At 41.5% G+C, this 19,936-nt stretch overlaps 1 protein-coding gene across 1 annotated transcript in view; it reads left to right on the top strand.

The window, feature by feature from the left end:
* Nucleotides 1–19,936, top strand: part of ME2 (malic enzyme 2) — a 47,423-nt gene that overhangs the window by 14,773 nt on the left and 12,714 nt on the right. The window contains exons 3-12 of the mRNA XM_019531774.1: nucleotides 9,179–9,312; nucleotides 11,330–11,479; nucleotides 12,222–12,297; nucleotides 13,408–13,569; nucleotides 16,920–17,023; nucleotides 17,367–17,476; nucleotides 17,591–17,688; nucleotides 18,193–18,306; nucleotides 18,399–18,513; nucleotides 19,694–19,836. Coding sequence (XP_019387319.1) covers nucleotides 9,179–9,312; nucleotides 11,330–11,479; nucleotides 12,222–12,297; nucleotides 13,408–13,569; nucleotides 16,920–17,023; nucleotides 17,367–17,476; nucleotides 17,591–17,688; nucleotides 18,193–18,306; nucleotides 18,399–18,513; nucleotides 19,694–19,836 — 1,206 coding nt within the window. The remainder of the gene's footprint in view (nucleotides 1–9,178; nucleotides 9,313–11,329; nucleotides 11,480–12,221; nucleotides 12,298–13,407; nucleotides 13,570–16,919; nucleotides 17,024–17,366; nucleotides 17,477–17,590; nucleotides 17,689–18,192; nucleotides 18,307–18,398; nucleotides 18,514–19,693; nucleotides 19,837–19,936) is intronic.

Raw genomic sequence — 19,936 nt, 5'->3', positions numbered from 1 at the left:
CAGCTGATCTAGCAGAGCCACTGCTTTTGCCCAGTTTGGGAGCACAGCAAGTTAACTCTTTGCCTGCCCCTTCCCCACTGAATTCAGCAGCAGGAAAAAGGAGGGATGAGTGGTGGCAGCAGCTGTGCTGACCCTCTGGGCTTTGCAGCCATGTGAAAGCAGGGGCTCTGGCCAGGCCCTGTGCCAAGAGTTTCCATGCAGAGCCAGTGGTATGACCCTGCTGGATCTGCCCCCTTTTGTTCACCTTCACATGGAGGGGCGAGCTGCGTTTATAAGGCTGACGTGCTAGGTGCGTGTAATTGGCAATCATACGTAAGGTCATCCACCGAAGAGTTCCTGAGCTGATGGAGCAGGGACAGTGAACAGGCGACCATGTGACCTCACCAGAAGAGGGTCAGCAAGTAGTGTGGGTCTTATCATCCCCTCTGGGATTAGGTTGCTCTTTGGTGCAGTAGCAGGCGGATATGATGCTAACGTTTATGTGCTCTGGCGTATTTAGTTTGTGGCAACCTCCGTAATGCTCTGTGTGTTCCTCAGTGCACAGAACTGGAAGGAACGATCTGGATCATTGAGTCCAGTCCTCTGTCATTGGAGACAAGTATTTGTCCAAGAGCATCAACGTCCATCTGTTCTGGCCCTCCTGCTCAGCATCAAAGCACCCCATAGCAAGCTTAGCATCCTTACTATGTACACATCTCCTACAACGTGTAATGGGAGTAGAGCTGGAGGGACAGGGGCATTACCACAACCATCAGAACAGCAGAAGAGAAAGCCCCCGCCCTGACAATGTTCTCTAGAAAGGACTCTGATCTTCTGTTATCTCTGAGTTGTAAAGAGGATTAAGGACACTCAACTAAGTGAAAGTCAGGGCAGAGAGCAAAGGGTGCAATGGAAGAGGTGAGGTCAAGTAAAAACAGTGATGCCCTGAGACCTAGAGCTGTGACCTGCTGAGTATGCTTTGGAGAGGGGGGTCAGCTACTCTTGAAGTCCTGAAGAAGCAAGGGTGAGCATCCCCTCTGTGGAGCAGGATGTCAGAGCAAGGATAGAGTGATATTAAGAAATGAAGGGAAGCAGCTAGTAATAAAATACTGTATTTGTGTAACCGTAGTGCTGAAGAACCTCAGTTCTGGAGCAAGAACCCACCATTCGAGGCCATACACAAAGTGCGAAAAAGACTGTCCCTGCCCCATAATAGGTTGTAGTTCAAATCTGGAACAAAATGATGGGTAGATGCAGACAGGGTAATGAATGGAGCAGGATCCCTGGGAGCTCTTCATTAATACTGCTGTGGATGAAATTGGATCACATCTGCATTTTTGGAGAGGAGGAAAGGTGCAAAGCATGAGTGAATAGAAGGGGCATCAGTGCAATGGGAGAAATAGTTTATCTATAGTGTTTGGTTCCCTAGGAGGGAAAATGTGTCTCTGAATAGGATTGAGTTGAAATGTCCAAATATATCATGCAGGGAATGTTATTGCCATTTAAAAAAAACAACCCCAAAACAGTGTATGAATATTACAGTGACTCGAGAAACATTGACATTCGAGGATGAAAAAAATGTGGATAAGCCACCATAAACAAAAATGAATAGCTATTCCTATGTAATGAAATTTGTCAAACAAGCCCTGAGGGTTTTATTGAAGACTCAAAAGGCTTATGATCACTGATTTTATTGCAGGGGGAACTTAAGAGACTGTCATGCCCCTGTATTTATGGTTTAGTGGAAATGAAGTAGATGGCTTTAAAGAACGTTTATCAAAATTTTTGACAGAGATAATACAGATTTCACTAGTGGATTATTTTCTGTTCAGATATGGATAAAATGGTTGCCTGGACCAAAAAAAGGCTCTATTGAAGGTAATTCTTTGAAGATTGGATAGACATAAATGGTTCTATTGATCCATGTTTAAGATACCTTCTGGCGGGGAAGAGACTGTACTTTTTGCATCTTAATGTCATGAATCTTTTCATGTTGCTTTTACTTTTGTAGTGCCTAATATATAGTGAAAATGTTGTTGTTTATGGACTGTATTTAATTTCAGATTCTGCACCTGTTTCATTGCTGATAAATCTAGAGTTTGAGGAATGCCCTTTTAATAGGACTTGAACTGCTAAACAGCAATGAATTTATGGAACAGTTGAAAGAAGTAGGAGAGAGCTGTTACATATTCCACCATGGTTCACTTTTACTTTACTTGTAAGATACATGGATGTCTGGAGGGGTTTTAAAGCTGTTACTTGGTGGCGGGGGTGGGAGAAGAAAAGAAAAACTTAAAGTAATTAAGCTGAATTTTATTTATTTATTTATTTTTAAAAACAACCCTCTGATCTCTTACCCATATAAGTGAACTCTTTGGAATAATTGAGACATCTTGTGTCAGCAGGGTTTTGAAGGATTAGGCCTTAAGACATACCAATGATGCCCTATACTTAGGCTTTAAGAGAGGCTGATTTTTTTTAAAGAATACTAACTAAACAGTTAGGATCATATTGCATATATTTTCACTTCCAGAGAGTAAAGGTAAAAAAAAAAAACTGGTTGAAGAATCCTTTGAATTCTGAAGGTCTGTTTCTACCATATTTAGATCTTTTTATTGCTATATTTACTTGCATACCACATATCTTTTCCCCCCAAAAAATCAGCCCTCCAAATGTGTGTCTGAAGCCAGGAAGCTGATTTTCTAAGCTGAAATTGAGGAAAGTATCTACTGGGGTTGTGCCCCCTGCCAGCTTCAGGGAGGGAAGGGGCAGAGTTCATCCTTTAGAGTCAGAGCTGTAGTAATAACTCTTTCACAGCTGCTGTGGACTTGTCAGTAGTTTTTGACGGAGCCGCCAACAGCTGCTGCCAATTTGCCAGTGGCAATGAGAGGGTTAACAATTTAGCTTTTGACTGAGCAGCACTGGTCAGGATACAGCCATGTGTAGTGCCAAGTTGGTGTTGGCACTGGATTTATGATCCAGATGCCTTGTTCCAGGCAGACCCAAACTCTCAGATTGACCATGACCTTTCCATTCAATAATAGGCAAATTTTATTGGTATGCAGGGATAGGAGATAAGAATAATAAAAACTTTTCTATATCTACCAGTCCTAGAGCTGTCACAGAGGGAAGGCCTGATTCTGTGGCCTTTCTTGAATGTCAGATGTCAGCAGCCAAGAGATTGAAGGCCGAGGCCCATCCCACTCCTGCCAGTGGGGTGGGTAAGACAGGCTGGTTGTGTGCCTCTGGCCATGGTGGCCTTGGGTTCCTCCTTCGGGGACACATTGTTACTCTGAAATCCCTCCTTTTGTATCCTTTTCTTCCTCTGATGACTTTTCATCTCTGGGCATTGTTGATTAGTTTCCCTGTAGTCATCATACTGTCCATGTTCCGTCCTGTCAACATATTCCTTTGTTTCACTAACCCATCCCATGCACACACCTTAATTTGGTTATTTACTGGGCCTCCTAATTTGGTCTGTTTACCAAAGCCAGAAATCACAAGGGCCTTGTAGTTGGGTACCGGCCAACATGACAGAGTCCCTTATCTCATGTTATGGAACAGTGTGGTACATGTCTTCAGTTTCCCAGCCTGTGTATTGTTTGGTTTCAGTGGGCCTTGAAGGAAACTTTGTCACAAACAGGCTTTTAGAAACCAGTTCACTCCTTGCCTTTTCCCTTGACCATTGTTCTAATGCAATCTACTTTACCTACAAGCCAATTCCCAAAAGCAAACCCCCAAATACCATTTTCTAGCCATCACCTGGCAGTTAGAATTCAGCCACGACTATGGAAAAACCTTTTTTTTTTTTCATTTTTCCTTCCCAAAATAAAGTCTGTCTCTTATTTGGGGGCATGTGATACATGAGAAAATATGGTATTGCGTAGTCATCTGAATACGCATTCTCTCAACAGTAAGAATGGTATATGCGCTCAAGCAAGTATTCATTCACTTCATTGCTCACTTTTCATCTTTTGTTGGGCTTGTTTGAAAATTCTGAATGATGAAATCAGATAATATAAACAAGACTGGTAGGGATGATGTTGTAGACATGTTATAAACAAGGAAATATCTGAAAGCAAAGGAATTTTGTGGGTGTTATCTTTTAGTGGACCAAGTGCATAGTTTGGATGGACTTAGAAAATTTTTGAGTTCAGTGCATTCTTCAGGGCTGAGGAAAAAGCAGGCACATCAAGAGATTTAAAAGTTTGCAGGGCTGCAAAACTGGGGAAGAGAGAAATTCTTTGGGCTAAAAGATGAGCAAAATCACAGACGAAAGGATAGCTTGAGTAGTGGAAGATCAGGACCTTTCAAAAGGGAAGACCGTCATTATCATGTGTTGTGTGAAGAAAGATTATCTGGAGTCAGGCAGATTATAACATACCAGGAAGTAAATATCAGTGTTCATTTGGTTCTTAGTGTCCAGCGTATGGATTGTTGTTCCCAGGCTCACCTGTTAAAGGTGTTTTCTACGTTTCTCTTGGGCTGGTGCATAGTGAGGTCAGAAAGTGAGTGGTTGCTCTGTGAAAAAAGTGTTCTCCTACATGTGTTCATGTGTCTCTGTCTTTAATCTTTGTCCAATGATCATTCATTCTGTTTTGTAGTTTTAGTCTAGTTTCACTTGTGTAGTTTTCATGTGGGCATTTGGTGCACTGGATGAGAGGGTTTAGGCACGTGTAGGATCCATGGATTATGATGGGTTCATTGCAGGGGATGCTGATGTTGTATCAGTGGAGATATGCTAACAGGTTTTGCATGTATTGTTAAAACAAGGCCATGTCCCATTTAATGTCTGTTGAATGGCAAGGAGTTTGCATCTGATGATGAGTTAGGCAAGGTTAGGGGGTTGTTTGAAAGCCATAGGAGAAGGGGTAGGAATAAGTCTCTCAAGGTATGATCTTTATTAGTGTGTAGACTGTAATTATTAGATTATTCTTCTTAGCAGTTCAATTGTGGGGTTGCATGCAACCATCGTGGGGGGTGTGGTCCCAGGGTTTTGGGATTTTTTGGCATTGTGGTAGGGTACTGCTGGGTATTCAAGTGAGTCTTTCAAAGATGCAGTCTGTTCTTCTGCCAGAGTGCCCTTGTTGTATAAAGGCAGATTTCAGATTGGCAAGGTGGGGGTTGCAAGTATTTTTCTCAGAACAGGTGTGGCGGCATCTGAGGGCCTGACTGTAGATTATAGTTGTGTATGTGCCAGCTGCTGGTCTTGTGGACATAAATAGGGTGGTTGGTGAGTTTTTTATATAGTGGTTTGTAGGGTGTTATTTCAGTTGTAGATTGTGGTATCTAGAAAGTTAGTGTAGGAGACAGTTTGACTGGGGGGGTGATAGTTGTTAAATTTGCAGTGGAAGTTAATAAATGAGTCCAGGTATTCAGTCTAGATGGTAAAAATGCCATCTGTCTATCACAGGTAGAGTGCAGGTTTGGTGGTGTAGTCTTCTAAAAAGTCCTCCTCCAAGTGGCTTATGAAGAGGTTGGTATATGCAGCGGCCATCTTTGCACCCATAGCTATGCCAGCAGTTTGGAGGAATTGCCACTTGTAGAAAGTGAAGTTGCTGTGGGTGAGGATGAAGTGGATGATTTGTGCAGCGTGCTGTTGCAAGTCTAAATGTAGTCAATGGTCTTGAAAGTATTTAAAGCAGGCAGCTGTGTCTTCATGGCCTGGGATGTTAGTGGACAGGCTGGTGACATCCATGGTTGCTGCCTCTTGTATAAACAAGAATGTGATTTAACTGATCAGTTGCAAGCTATACGTGATTTAAAAGTAAGCAGCTCACAGATAACCTGTGAGCTAAAATGTGTTTTCCTAGAATACTTTAGAATAGTAGGAGGTATAGACGGACATAACAATTGTACCAATACCATAATAGCTAATGTCTGCTTCATTTTTGCTAACTAGAAGGGTATGCTATACCTACATACTCTGAGGCTTCTCCATTTAAGTGCATGGCCTTGGCCCTGGAATTAGCCTTGGGTTATACACTAACTTGGAGTAGACGGTTATCTGAACATGATGAACAGTGCTCATGAACTACATGAATCTCTCTTGCTAAACTCTTGCTAAACTTTTGCCCTTCATTTAGGTTCATTACCTTGTTTCTCAAGAGTGTGTTTTACCCCTGATTGCAGTCTTGAAGTTGACAGGACCTCATTGATACAGGGTGCCTGAAATTGGGGCTTTCAGTCAGTTTAATCAGTTACACACTTAAGTGGAGCAATTTAGATTGCAAAATAGGTGGTGGGACTGAAGAGTGAAAGAATCGTTAAAAAACAGGGTACTTATTCAGTTCTTGAGTTTAATTGATAGGCCAGTAACCAGTGTTTGTTGATAGAATGTGAAAGTGTTTAGCTTTTCATTTTTTTTTGGTTATAATTGCTACAGAAGTCTAAAAGTTTGTCTTTTATTTTAAAGACAATGATAATAGTTTAGGAGATAACAAAATCAGGAGATCAGATGTATCCTCAGCTAAAAAAGAAAGTTTCTGATTGAGTTTGTATCTCAGTAGAGGCCTGAGAGCATTGCAGTAACTCTTTTTTGCCTGGGTAGATTAATGAAAATACACAGGAAATGTTCCAAACGGGCATTCAAAGAAACCTTTCAAGAAGGAGGTAATGTCCTAACCCTTAGAAGCAGCATATCTCAATGGAATCACCACCCACGTGTTGTCCAGCTTCATAGAAGGAAACAAGGTCTGGAGGAGGATACGTAGATTGGTTAATATGACTGGGAGTCAAGAGATCTGGGTTTTGTGTCTGTCTCTCCCACTGGCTGGCCCAAGAGCACAGCTGCTTTTCCTTGACTTGGTTTCCTTAATTGTAAAGCAAATAAAAATTTTTCTTTTTTCATAGGGAAGTTGTAAGGCTAGAGGCCTTGCTCTCCTTGACCTGCTGCTCACAACCAGGGAATAGTTGGTGGGGAATGTAGTAGTGGATGGCACCTTGAGCAGCAGTGACCGTGAGATGATTGAGTTCAGGATGCTGAGGAAAGGTAGGATGGAGAGGAGCAAAGTAAGGACCCTGGACTTCTGAAAAGCAGACTTCAACTCACTTAGGAAACTCATGGGCAGGATCCCCTGGGAAGCAAGTCTGAAGGGGAGAGGAGTCCAGGAGAGCTGGCTGTACTTCAAAGAACCCTTATTCAGAGTGCAGGAACAAACCATCCCGATGTGCAGGGAGATTAGCAAGTATGGCGGATGACCAGCTTAGCTTAGCAGGGAACTCCTTCAGTAAACAAAGTCATAAAAAGGAAGCTTATAAGAAATGGAAACTTGGACAAATAAATAGGGAGGAGTATAAGAGCATTGCTTGGGCATGCAGGGATGAAGTCAGGAAGACCAAAGCGCAACTGGAGTTGCAGCTAGCAAGGGACATGTAGGGTAACAAGAAGGGTTGCTACAAGTATGTCAGTAACAAGACAAGGATCAGGGAAAGTGTAGGTCCCTTATTGAACGGGGGAGGCAACCTTGTGACAGAGGATGCAGAAAAGGCTGACGTGCTCCATGCCTTTTTCACCTCAAGTCTTCACAGGCAAGGTCAGCTCCCAGACTACTGTACCAGGCAGCACAGTTTGGGGAGGAGAAGAGCAGCTAACAGTGGCAAAAGAACAAGTTAGGGACTATTTAGAGAAGCTGGACATATAGAAGTCCACAGGGCCAGATGGGATGCACCCGAGGGTGCTGAGGGGGTTGGCTGATGAGATTGCAGAGCCATTGGCCATCGTCTTTGAAAACTCATGGTGATCAGGAGAGGTTCTGGATGATTGGAAGAAGGCAAACATAGTGCGCATATTTAAGAAAGGGAAAATGGAGGATCCAAGGAACTACAGAGCAGTCAGCCTCACTTCAGTCTCTGGAAAAAATCATGAAGCAGATCCTCAAGGAATCCATTTCTAAGCACTTGGAGGAGAAGAAGGTGATTAGGAACAGTCAGCATGGATTCACCAGGGGCACGTCAAGCCTGACCAACCTGATTGCCTTCTATGATGAGATGACTGGCTCTGTGGATTCAGGGAGCCCAGTGGAGGTGGTGTACCTTGATTTTAGCAAGGCTTTTGATATGGTCTCCAGCAACATTCTCGCAGGCAAGCTAAGGAAGTACAGGCTGCATGAATGGACTGTGAGGTGGCTGAAGCATCGGACTTAGAGAGTAATTGATGTCCTGATGTCTAGTTGGCAGCTGGTATCAAGTGCAGTGCCTTAGGGGTTGGTCCTGGTTTTGTTCAATCCCTTCATCAGTAACCCGGAAGACAGCACAGCCTGCACCCGCAGCAAAGTGGCAGATGTCACCAAGCTGTGGGGAGTAGTAGCTATACTGGAGGGTAGGGCTAGGATTCAGAGTGACTTAGACAAATGAGAGGATTGGGCCAAAAGAAATCTCATGAGGCTCAGTGAGGACAAATGCAAAGCCCTGCACTGAGGACGGAAGAATCCCATGCACCAGTACAGACTGGTGGCTGACCGGCTGGGCAGCAGCTCTGCAGAAAAGGACCTGGGGGTGACAGTGGACAATAAGCTGAACTTGAGCCAGCAGTGCACCCTTGTTGCCAAGAAGGCTAATGGCATCCTGGGCTGCATTAGTAGGTGTGTTTCCAGCAAATCAAGGGAAATGATTATTCCCCTCTATTCAGCACTGGTGAGGCCAGATCTGGAGTCCTGTGTCCAGTTTTGGGCCCCTCACTACAGAAAGGATGTGGACAGATTGGAGAGAGTCCAGCAGAGGGCAACAACAATGATTTGGGGGCTGGGGCACCTGACTTCTGAGGAGAGGCTGAGGGAACTGGGTTTATTTAGTCTAGAGAAGACAAGACTGAGAGGGGATTTCATAGCAGCCTTCAGCTACCCGAAAGGGGTTTCCAAAGAGGATGGAGCTGGACTGTTCTCAGTGGTGGCAGATGACAGAACAAGGAGCAACAAGGCTCAAGTTGCAGCAAGGGAAGTTGAGGATGACCTGGGTGGGGATGGTCCTGCTTTGAACAGCGGGTTGGATTAGATGCGACCTCCTGAGGTCCTTTCTGACCCTAATTTTCTATGATTCTAAGGTATAGAGCATCAGTGTTTGACGTTCTCCAAACTGTAGAGATGGGCATTATAGAAATGAGTAGTCAGAAATGATGTTATAGATGCATTACATTTTAAACAGAATCTCTACACTGTATTACCAAAAAATAAACTAACATTTTTCTTTCTCTCACTTGCAGGGTATGGCATTTACACTAAGGGAACGACAAATGCTTGGGCTCCAAGGACTTTTACCTCCTAAAATAGAGACACAAGACATTCAAGCCTTACGCTTCCATAAGAATTTGGCAAAAATGAGTGACCCCTTGGAAAAGTAAGAATTAAACAGAATTTTCTTACCTTTTTGTACTCAGAACTTAAAGCACTTGGAGAAAACATTTCATTAAAATAGATTGTTTAGATCCAGAGAGCTTTCTAATTATTTCCCATTTTACATTGAAGAGTTGTGGTGCTAAATAGGTTTTTTTTTTAAGAACAGTGTTTGTTGTGCACCATGATGATGAGGCAATATGGAAAATAATACATGCAAATCAAAATCTGACTTACTCCTCTTCATGGTCAGTGTCTTGAGGGAGATAGCTGTTGTGTTTTTAGTGGCATGTTTTCCATATATTTGAAGTCTATAATATGACCGGTTCTTAGAACTCTAGTACATACATTTTTGGAGTTTGAAGAAATTCCTTGAAAAATATGAGGAAGAAAAAAAATTAGAACATTTAAATCAGAAAGGAAAGATGAAGTGTTTTAATTGCATCAAATATTTTGACTTATATCTAGAGGGAAGTAAGTGTTGTTTTAATACTTCAGAGGGAGTTGATTAATCCCGTGATCTCTCTTATTTTGAACCTGTTTATCTAGAAAATATTAAGAGATTTTAATTTTTTAGGGGATGTTTCTCTCATTTAGAATAGCATGTTATTTTTATCATATTGGTCATCACTGGCAGCCGTTGGTCTTGGGTGATTATGAAGATTGTGCCTTTGGTGAGTTACCGGGTACTACCTCATATTGGTATTGGCTTTTATTAGGATACCGTGCTGTAGGAACTAGTGAAAAATCTGAATGATTTGGGATAGTGAAAAATCTGAATGATTGCCGTTCATTTACATTAGGACCAAACGAAAGTTCCTGTTGCAGTTGAAATATAACAGAAATAGGGATTTGTACCAGCATTGCATATCCTGTTGGGACAAAGCAATGGAATAGTTTCCATTAGAGACTCATCCCAGACCACAGTAATGCAAACCAGTAATTCAGAATAAATCCCTAATGAATCCCTAACAACTTGGGCTTCTAACAGATTAGCCAAAGATTCCAGAGTTTATTTTTATTAAATTAAAAAAATTGTGATGCTTTCAGTATCAGACATCTGCAAGGATATAAAATATGAACACAGTTGTGGCTGCCACTTGACATCGGAAGGCTACAAGATACCTGCAGCATATTACTACTTTTCTCTTCTTAACTGTTGACAGAACAATTTTCATCGTAAATCCTAAACTTATTTTCAATCACTTTAAATAGCAAGAACCGAACATAAATGGCGCTTAATTAAATGGTTTCCCAAAGCTGATGTGCTGTTAAAGGTGATTATCTTTCTTGTGAGTATTAATGTTGGGATTCCTTGATTTTTAGGCTTTTTTTCAATAAGGCCTCACATTGAGAAATTTTGAATACAGTATAACTTCATAAATCTGGATATCAGAAATCCAGAATTATCAAAAATTCAGCACTTTTAAAACTGCACTCCACTTATGAGTAGTGGCGGCCAGTCCCAGAGCGACGGAGGGGGAAGCTTGCATGCGACAGCTGCTGCCACCATCCGTCCACTACCCCATGTTGCTGCTCCACATGCGGCCACTGCTTCGGGACCAGCTACTGCTACTCTGCCCCACTACCCTGGGACCAGCTGCTGTTCCGGTTTCAAAAATCCAGAATTTTCACATTTCCAGCAGGTGCTTGGTCCCGAGCATGCAGGATTCATGAGGTTATACTGTAGTAGCCAGCTATAACCAATGATAGAGAAATCTCAGGGCTGTGTCCTAGCATAGTGGGTATCATTAATTTGTTAACTTACGTTGACAGTGTATGCAAACAAAGCCAGTATTTGCATCTGGGCTTTGTAATAGTTTTTATTCTGTATTCTCCAGCCCACCTCATTTGTTTGAGGCCAGGTATGAATGAGGAAGGTAATGCCTGAACTACAAAGAAAAAGTAAACTCTAGACTGGTAAACCATCAGACTGGTTTTGCCTTTGTATTTCTTGTTTTTAAATATATATTAATGGTGATAAAATTAATCCATTTTTTTGTTTTCCTGCCTGACTGCAGGTACATCTACATAATGGGAATCCAGGAGAGAAATGAGAAGCTGTTCTATAGGGTGTTACAAGATGATATTGAGAGATTAATGCCAATAGTATACACACCCACCGTAGGTCTAGCCTGCTCGCAGTATGGACATATCTTTAGGAGACCAAAGTAAGGATAATATGTGGATTTTTTAATTCATTGAGGATATTTTTATTTGTATAATTGTATTTTAGATTGTTTTGACACAACACTGTTGCATGCAAACTTTGACCTGTTGTGGATGAAGGGCTAGATCTGTGGTTGTGGCTGAGGAATACACAGAGCAACTCAGCAGTAGTGCTGCAAAACCAGCAGGAAGTACGCCTTTCCACTCCTCTGATCTGAGCTAGGTGGGGCCAATCCCTCAGTGCAACATGGAGCAGCTTAAAAACCATCTATGGGAGGTTGATGTGGCAGCAAGAAACCGGGGAGCGCTAACGACACCCCCATTCTTCTAGTTATGCCCCTACACAGATAGCAGGGAAGGAGGAGGCACAGGAGGTGGTACACCAAGTTTGCATTGATTTCTGTATCCTCCCCTACAGGGAATGGGGGGCATATCATAGCTACTGAGACTTGCCTTAGGGCTTCTTTGCAGTTGTGATGAGATGAGCACTGACTGCATGGCTGTACCAGAATCCAAGCCGTATTGCACAGTGTGAGACTCCATTTATATTTTCGGTCTAAAGTTGTCTCTGGGTCACATAGACTTGATTGTATCTATAATACAGTGTATCTTTTAATATGATTTTGTGGTAAACTCCTACTATGAACATATATTATTAGCAGTAACAATGTAGTGTTCAAAATCCAGTTTTGCCAAGGGGAAGTACTAACAAGCGTAAAAAGCATTTCCATTCTTCTGTTTCAGGGGATTATTTATTTCTATCTCAGACAGAGGTCATGTTAGGTCAATTGTGGACAACTGGCCAGAAAATGATGTCAAGGTACTAAGCCCACAACAATCTTTATTTTCTGTTCCCTTTTTATTTCATCTCAGCTTCTTTCAACAGATGGTTTGACTGAGAGAACTGCAGGTGCGAACAAATGCATCCATGGCAGTTGCTTGGCCACGACAGTGAAATGGAGCTTATGAAATGCAGTGCTATGCATCTGGATGTGCAGTGATGTTGTCTAAAGCCAAGTTTCTACTTAGACATCTGCAGTATTCCTCTGCCAGTCATGATGATTACTTTTGTCCTGGCCTATCTTTGATGAAGATTTTTGTCTTTTGTCTGGGGAGGGATTGGGACTTGTCTTTTCACATGCCCTTGTTGCTGTAAGTAGCCAGCAGTTGCCATAGTTTTAGGAATAGGGCATAGAACTGGGGGTTGGGATACTGGACTCTTCATCCCTAAGTCACATATTTCCTGAATGATTGAGTACAACAGGTGGCCTCTGTGGCTGCTTTCCTATCTATGTGATGGAGATGAGGAAGACAGATCCGCAGGAGTGCTGCAAGGCTACATTCATTAAAGTTACTTTGAAGTGGTATAAGATTTGTCCAGTGAGAGGCCAGAGTGTATTTGAAATGGTGGTACCAAAAGGCTTGCCAGCTGTGTTGAGGCTTGTGTACATAGGCTGATACCTCAGACTAGCTATTTTGTGGTGGCTCCCTCTGTGGATAGTTATCCACGCTGAATTTGGGCCATTTTGGACATTAGTTTATCTATACAGCAGAAAGGTCCTATCTGTAACAAAATATTTAATTTTGCAGTTGGTTCTCCATATGGGCAAAGCCTTTTCTTTTCTTTTTCGTTTTCTTCTATGTAATGACAGTATTTTCAGTATTCAGGGTGATTCTTGTACTCAGTCCAGGTGAAGGGCAAGAGAAGACTGTGGTTGTCAAAGTAATCTTATGTATTTCTCCTTAGGTAAAATCAATGAGGCTTTAAGTATTATCAATTCACATAATAAATCCTTTGCAAGCTATTCTTGATTTGTCCTTATTCAAACAAATCCACACTTTGCCAGGAAATACTTGTGTAATGTTGCTCTAAGAGTTGTGTATGTATGGGGATTACCAAGAAGTAACTTCATCCTTTTTATGGTTTAAGGCTGTTGTAGTAACCGATGGAGAGAGGATATTGGGCCTTGGAGATCTTGGTGTATATGGAATGGGGATTCCTGTAGGAAAGCTGTGTTTATATACCGCATGCGCTGGGATACGACCAGATAAATGCCTTCCTGTGTGTATTGACGTTGGAACTGATAATCCAGTGAGTAAGATACTCTTGCCATAAAGTAATGCCTTTAGTTGTTTGTCGTGTTATCAGGTACGATAAGATGTTGCTGGGTTGAATGAGTACTCGCTCTGTTTTAAAATGAAACTGAATTACTTTGTGTAATGTTAAACGGTACTGACTTAACATTTGAAGCAGAGAAGTAACACCGGAGAACCCCAGCTCCCTATCCAAAGTCAGGCGGCACATTTGGGCTGCTGTCTTCACACTGGTCAACTACAAAACATTGGAAAAAAAAGGCTTATGGGGTTTTTTGGTTTTGTTCTTAAGATGCTGGATGAGCAGAACTGGTTTTGTTACCTTGAATGTTGATTTGTGCTTCTGTAAGGGCAGCTTTCAAAGACTTCTCTTCTTCCATTTTTTATCGCCAGTTGCTATCAGCTAAACTTCATAATGGTCTCCCGTCCGTATCTTTAGCTGTGTACCGTAGTTTTCCTGGTGGCACGTGGTTATATACAAGAGACGAGGATGTTTGCAACACCTGTCACTAAGATAGCTCAGTTTTTCCTGTTCATAAGACCCGTTGTTATAACTTTGCCAGACATTAATATTTAGGCTGAAAATTTCTGTGCTGGGTATCTGCCCCTAAGCTTCTTACATTTGTCCTCCTGGAGGCTAATTAGCTCCACCCCAGCCATTTTTCCATTAGCTGAATGGAGAGGGTCTGTATGGAGGGTCAAAACATTCCAGCTCTGTTGATCCATGGGGATGACAAATTGATGGCTCGGGATGGGCATTTTTTCTCCTGGTTCGTTTTTAAAATCTAGAAAGCCAAAAGAAAGCTTTTCCCTTAAAAGAACAATACAGAGGTTGCAAAGTCAGGTTCCCAAACTAAGGAAAAATATGAGTGCTCTGTGCAGTCTTAATTCAGCTCGCTTGTGTGTATGCGTTAGAGAATGGTCTTTTGATTGCACGATGCCATGCTATTTTTTTCCATATGACTCCACTCATTGCACAGACCAGAGAAGCTCTCAGGATGAATCAGGCTTGTGTAATGATTGAAAGCCTGGCCCCCTTTGCAGAAGTTGGTAGGTTTGGATTGAATGAGGCAGAGAACTACAGGATGAAAAACCCCGCCACCAAAACCAAGTCTCTTGGCTCAGGTGGTTGGCACTGCCCTAGACAGCTGGATTTTACCCATGCCTCTGCCATAGATTGCCTGTGTGCTGTGGGCAAGTCACTTAACCCTAATTTCATAGTTTGTGTCCTCATTTTATGCCTGATTTAAGGCCCTTTGATTTGATTTACAGACGTTCTCAGAACATGGACCTGTAACTAAAGTCCATGGGCGCTGTCAAGCTCTAGTCATCCCAAATTGGATTGCTAAATTACTGGTTTCTTTTGACCTAAATCTCTCTGCACCTTAGGTTGTCAGCCGTGACATGGAGATAACACCCGTATAGCTTACTCGTCTATTGTGAAAAAAGTTATTAACTTTTGTGTGGGACTCATGTACGATGGTTATAAGCATAATAGAAAACCCACTGATGAAATGAAAACTTCTGTCTTCAGAGTAGGATTTGAATAGCTGCAATAAATGAGGTGTGGAACCGCGCACTGGACAAGGAGAGAACAGGATACTGAAGGGCTGCTCCTTCAGCAAGGCTCATCCCTCCTGTGCACTGAGCATGTCTGCGGTTAAAATAGTCTAGGGCAATGTAATTAAAAGCGAAATTGCTATACAGATGGAGAAGGGGGCTTTATTAAGATTGTATAGGCAACTGGAAATATTGCACTTTTGAATTTTTGAGTGCTTGACTTTGCAACTGTAATAATGTGCCTTTAACATAGGTTAACACTTTTTGTGTGTGATATGAGGCCTCTGGTAGTCATTATATTTATTGCACGTTATATGAGAGTATTATATATCAAATCATAATATGCCAGGTGTTAAACCAGATTATCCTTGGTTCAGCCATAGAGAACAGCATTGAACAGCGACTTCTTTATTCCTACAATAATTTTCTATGTGTGGACAGCTGGCATGTTACAGTTTGTGGTGCAATACTTTCCTCTAACATGTGACAAATACGTTGTCTTCCAGGAGCCCTGCCCTGGAGACGTGACCCAGCAGGGTCAGGGTCTCCTTGTGCTACCCACTACATAAACTTACCAGTAGTCTCTTTTCTTGTCCTAAAGGTTCTGCAAACTTCCTAGTTTCATACTGCTAGATTTTGAAGAAGGTGGTTTCTTTATAGGAAATGACAAATAAAGCACCTATGCCTTCATTTATAATTAAATGTTGATACAAGTTATATTTAACTGCTAATGACTCTAAAGGAGGAGAATTTAAGGCTGCTGAAACATCTCTCCTAATCATTTGGAAGGAGATTTTCAAAGGCACAAGCAGGGGCTACAAGGTGCTTGTGCTTTTGAAGGCTGCGGCGGCTTTCCAGAATACTTCAATTCCAGATTCACTTTTTAGAAGAGAAGAGGATTTCTCCCATCTTTCTCTGTGTTTCACCTTAGCCAGTGTCTCAATATTCTTCACTTCTCCATTAGTCTTTTCTCATAAATGCTCCCAGTAGACCCGAGCACTACTGCTTTTCATGTTCGGTTATCATAAACATCTCCTTGTGAGTCTGCCACTTCTCTAGCCAACACAGATCAAACCCAGATAGCAGTCGTGCTAAATTTGCCCTCTGTTGACTATTGCCTTCTAATCATAGGCGGGCCATGGTTGCTTTCTTCTTTAATCTTCCTCACCTGCCAGATATTGAGTAACCTGCCACTGTATCCACAATCAGCTGTGGAAAATATTCCCGAAATGTAATCCATGTATTTGTTTTGCTATACACAGTCTCTTCTTGCCTGTCGTTGTCCTTTGCACAGTATAGATGATATTCCAGAGGCTCTGTTAATACTATTTTTTCTCACAGTAAGCTTCATTGACTGAGTCAGTAATTGTCTGCTGTGTAGATGGAAAAGGAGGAGACCCCTTTCTTTTAGGTGGCTATGGACAGCAGCTCATTAGTTTAACTTCACTTTATTTTTTGGCAAGGGAAAAAATGTTTCTGCCTCACTGAGGCTGTTCTGGGAGGAGCTGTTTCTAGCAGGTACTCAGCATCCAAACCTGTCTGGGGAACAACTCCTGTCTGTGGCCATTGCAAATTCCTCTAGACACAGAAAACACTCCCAGAAGGCAGCTTCAGTCCCCCCAAGTGTCTGGATGTGTTTTTGGCAACAGAAATTAAACAGTGAAATTATTCAAAGAAGGGAGTGTAGCTAAAATTCATTGCAAATGATGTTAGCTTTAGGTTGCTTGGAACTTTGGAGAAATGCATATGGATTCAATAGTTTCATTTTGCTGCTGTCTTTTTTTATAGACATTATTAAAAGATCCATTTTATATGGGTCTGTATCAAAAAAGAGACCGCTCACAGTTTTATGACGATCTGATTGATGAATTTATGGAAGCCATTATAAACAGGTACGTTGTTTAATTAACTGTGCAAAAGCTAATCTGATATAGTGGGTAATAGATTACTTTCATTTAAAAGTAACTTAGGGAGGGAGTTTTAGCCTGTAACTCAGGAAATATGAGCCCTGTTCCTGATTCCAATGCTGATTTTTCTGTGTGATTTGGAGCAATGTCAGTTGTCCTCTGTGTGGACACACAGAGGACAGAGATGGCATTAAACCATTTCCAGAATGAACAGCCCAGGACTGCTTTCACCTCTAAGCAGATTTGTGTAAATATGGGATGTTGTGGGGGTTTTTTTAAAGCATCTGTGGTTTTGCCAGTTGATAAAACATTTTGCTGTGCTCTTCAGGTATGGCCAGAACACGCTTATTCAGTTTGAAGACTTTGGGAACCATAATGCTTTCCGGTTTTTGAGAAAATATAGAGAGAAATATTGTACCTTCAATGATGATATTCAGGGTAAATTTTTCAATTTTTGACCCCTTTAATATGTTTATAAAAACATTCTGCAAAATATGTTCAGTTATTTCAAACTTTTTCAGTTCCACTGAAATAGTTATTTCTTTTTTGTAGGGACAGCCTCAGTGGCTTTAGCAGGGCTGCTGGCTGCACAGAAGGTTACTGGTAAAGCAATCACAGAGCATAAAGTTTTGTTTCTTGGAGCAGGAGAGGTGAGTTCTTCAATAAGCTAAAAGTTTGTGGAACTGCAGAATACAACTCCCATGAATACTGCCTCTCTCCTCTGAAGTCAGCTGTGTGAGGCCTACTGACTAATACCAACTTAAGGAAAATACTTGCTTACAAAAAACTTATTTGGTTTAAACTCTGGGCTTCAAGTGGACAAGATGCTAATTTTCAAGGGCCAAGTATATTGACCCCATAAAGCAAGATGAAGGGTTGGTTTTAGTCCCAAAATGTATTTTGGAAAGAAGAGAGACAGAAAAAAAGAAATATCCATTTTTACCAGATTCAGGAGGAAATGTATCATGTGCATTAAGATGAAGCAATGATTAGCTGGTAGCCAAGGATGAGACTGAAATGATATTGGTAGGAAAAAGAAGAGAAAATCACCGTGGGTCTATTTTTTGTTAACAGTTTAAATCTAAAAGATTTTTTGCTAACATCATATTAAATCCAGATTTTTATTTTCGGTTATTTGGTCCTTTATCTGTCAGGCTGCCCTGGGAATTGCAAACCTCATTGTTATGGCTATGATGGAAAATGGCCTTTCTGCAGAGGAAGCACATGAGAAAATATGGATGTTTGATAAATTTGGTTTGTTAGTTCAGGTAAGGGTCTGTCTGTCCTTTGGAATAACACAAAGCACATTACCATTCCTTCCCATTTCCTTCTCACAGTCAGAATTGATTTTAATCTTTAGGGCCGAGACCAAACGGTAGATGCCAATCAAGAATCATTTACACACCGAGCACCCAATCAGGTGCCACGGACATTTGAGGATGCAGTGAATATACTTCAGCCTTCAGCTATTATTGGTGAGCGAATTGTATAGTACCCTGTTAATCTGATGTTGCTGCCAGTTTGCCAAGTGATGCTTTTTGTTTGGCCACAGTGTAACTATGGAGCTATCCCACAGAAGTCACTGGTGTTATCTTGAGATTGTGATAATATAAGTAACAACATAATTTGGTTCAGGCTGTTTAAAAATGTCTGGAAATGTATTTGGGACAATGCATATCATGGGTAATACACACAGGCCCAGATCCTTAGTGATGTCTGAGAGTTTCATTTTGCAACCCACAGAATGCTCACTCAAGTCTTGAGCTTTCTGGTTGACAAGTCAGACTGCTCTGAGTTGCACTGATGGCCAAGAGCCCCAAGTACCTGCTATTGCACTGAGGACCAGTGAGGAATAGGGAAGGCTTAGCCATACAGTTTTTCCCAGTCACATCTACACTAGCAACAATGTGAGATGATGCCTCCGTTACAGTATGTTCCCCCTACATTGGAGTGATTTTTTTTTCAGTGGTTGGATACACTGACTTTAGAGGCAACACCATTAGCAGGCTCATTATACCCTGTGAGCACAAATGGGTCTGTATGTTTTTATGTGTTGATTATTATCCTTAGTAGTTACCACTGCAGTTAAGGCTACCAAATGATTCTGTTCTAAATCCATGTTTTCCCTTGCGCACAACTTTTTGCAGGTGGGGGAAAGCTTTAGGATGAAGTCTCTGAGTTGGGAGGTATGCACTCAGTTTTATGGAACTGTGCTTGTCTCATTACATGGAAAAGGTTAGTTAGCTGTTTTAAAGAGAGAAAATGATGAGAGCAGTGAAGTCCTTTGTTAGGGCCATCTTTTTCCATATAAACAAAAAAGTCTTAGCTTTGAAAGTACAATCATGGCATAGAACTAGTTGTCTCTTCTAAGTGTCTTTCCTAGGTTTGAATAATCCAATCTTAAAGTTTTAGAAAATGATTGAAATGAGAAATGGAAAAGACTCTTGGGGTCAAAGATTGTGTCTTACAGTGTATTTTCTAGAAACTATTATTTTAATGAGCAATGTATATTTGTTCAAACTGTTCTGTTGCCCTGCGTGTGACTGACCATCTTAAAGTAGATCACAGATAAACGCAGAAAATGGGAAGTTCTTGCAGCTCTCCCTCCTGGTTACATACATGATTATTTAATTGTACCTTTCTATTTTTTTCCAGGTGTTGCAGGTGCAGGTCGGCTTTTCTCTCCTGACGTGATCAAAGCAATGGGTTCAATCAATGAGAGACCTATAATATTTGCACTGAGTAACCCTACGGTGAAAGCTGAATGCACTGCTGAAGATGCCTATACATTAACAGAGGTACATAAGGATTAAAAATGTCAGTGCACAAACACTGTTTACTGGGTGCTAAAACATATACTTTAAGCTGATATGTCTTCAGATAAAGAATGGAGTTCCT

Source organism: Crocodylus porosus, unplaced genomic scaffold, assembly GCF_001723895.1.
Source record: "Crocodylus porosus isolate Cpor-Errol unplaced genomic scaffold, CroPor_comp1, whole genome shotgun sequence".
Classification (NCBI taxonomy): domain Eukaryota; kingdom Metazoa; phylum Chordata; order Crocodylia; family Crocodylidae; genus Crocodylus; species Crocodylus porosus.
This window is presented reverse-complemented; position numbering and strand designations above follow the sequence as displayed.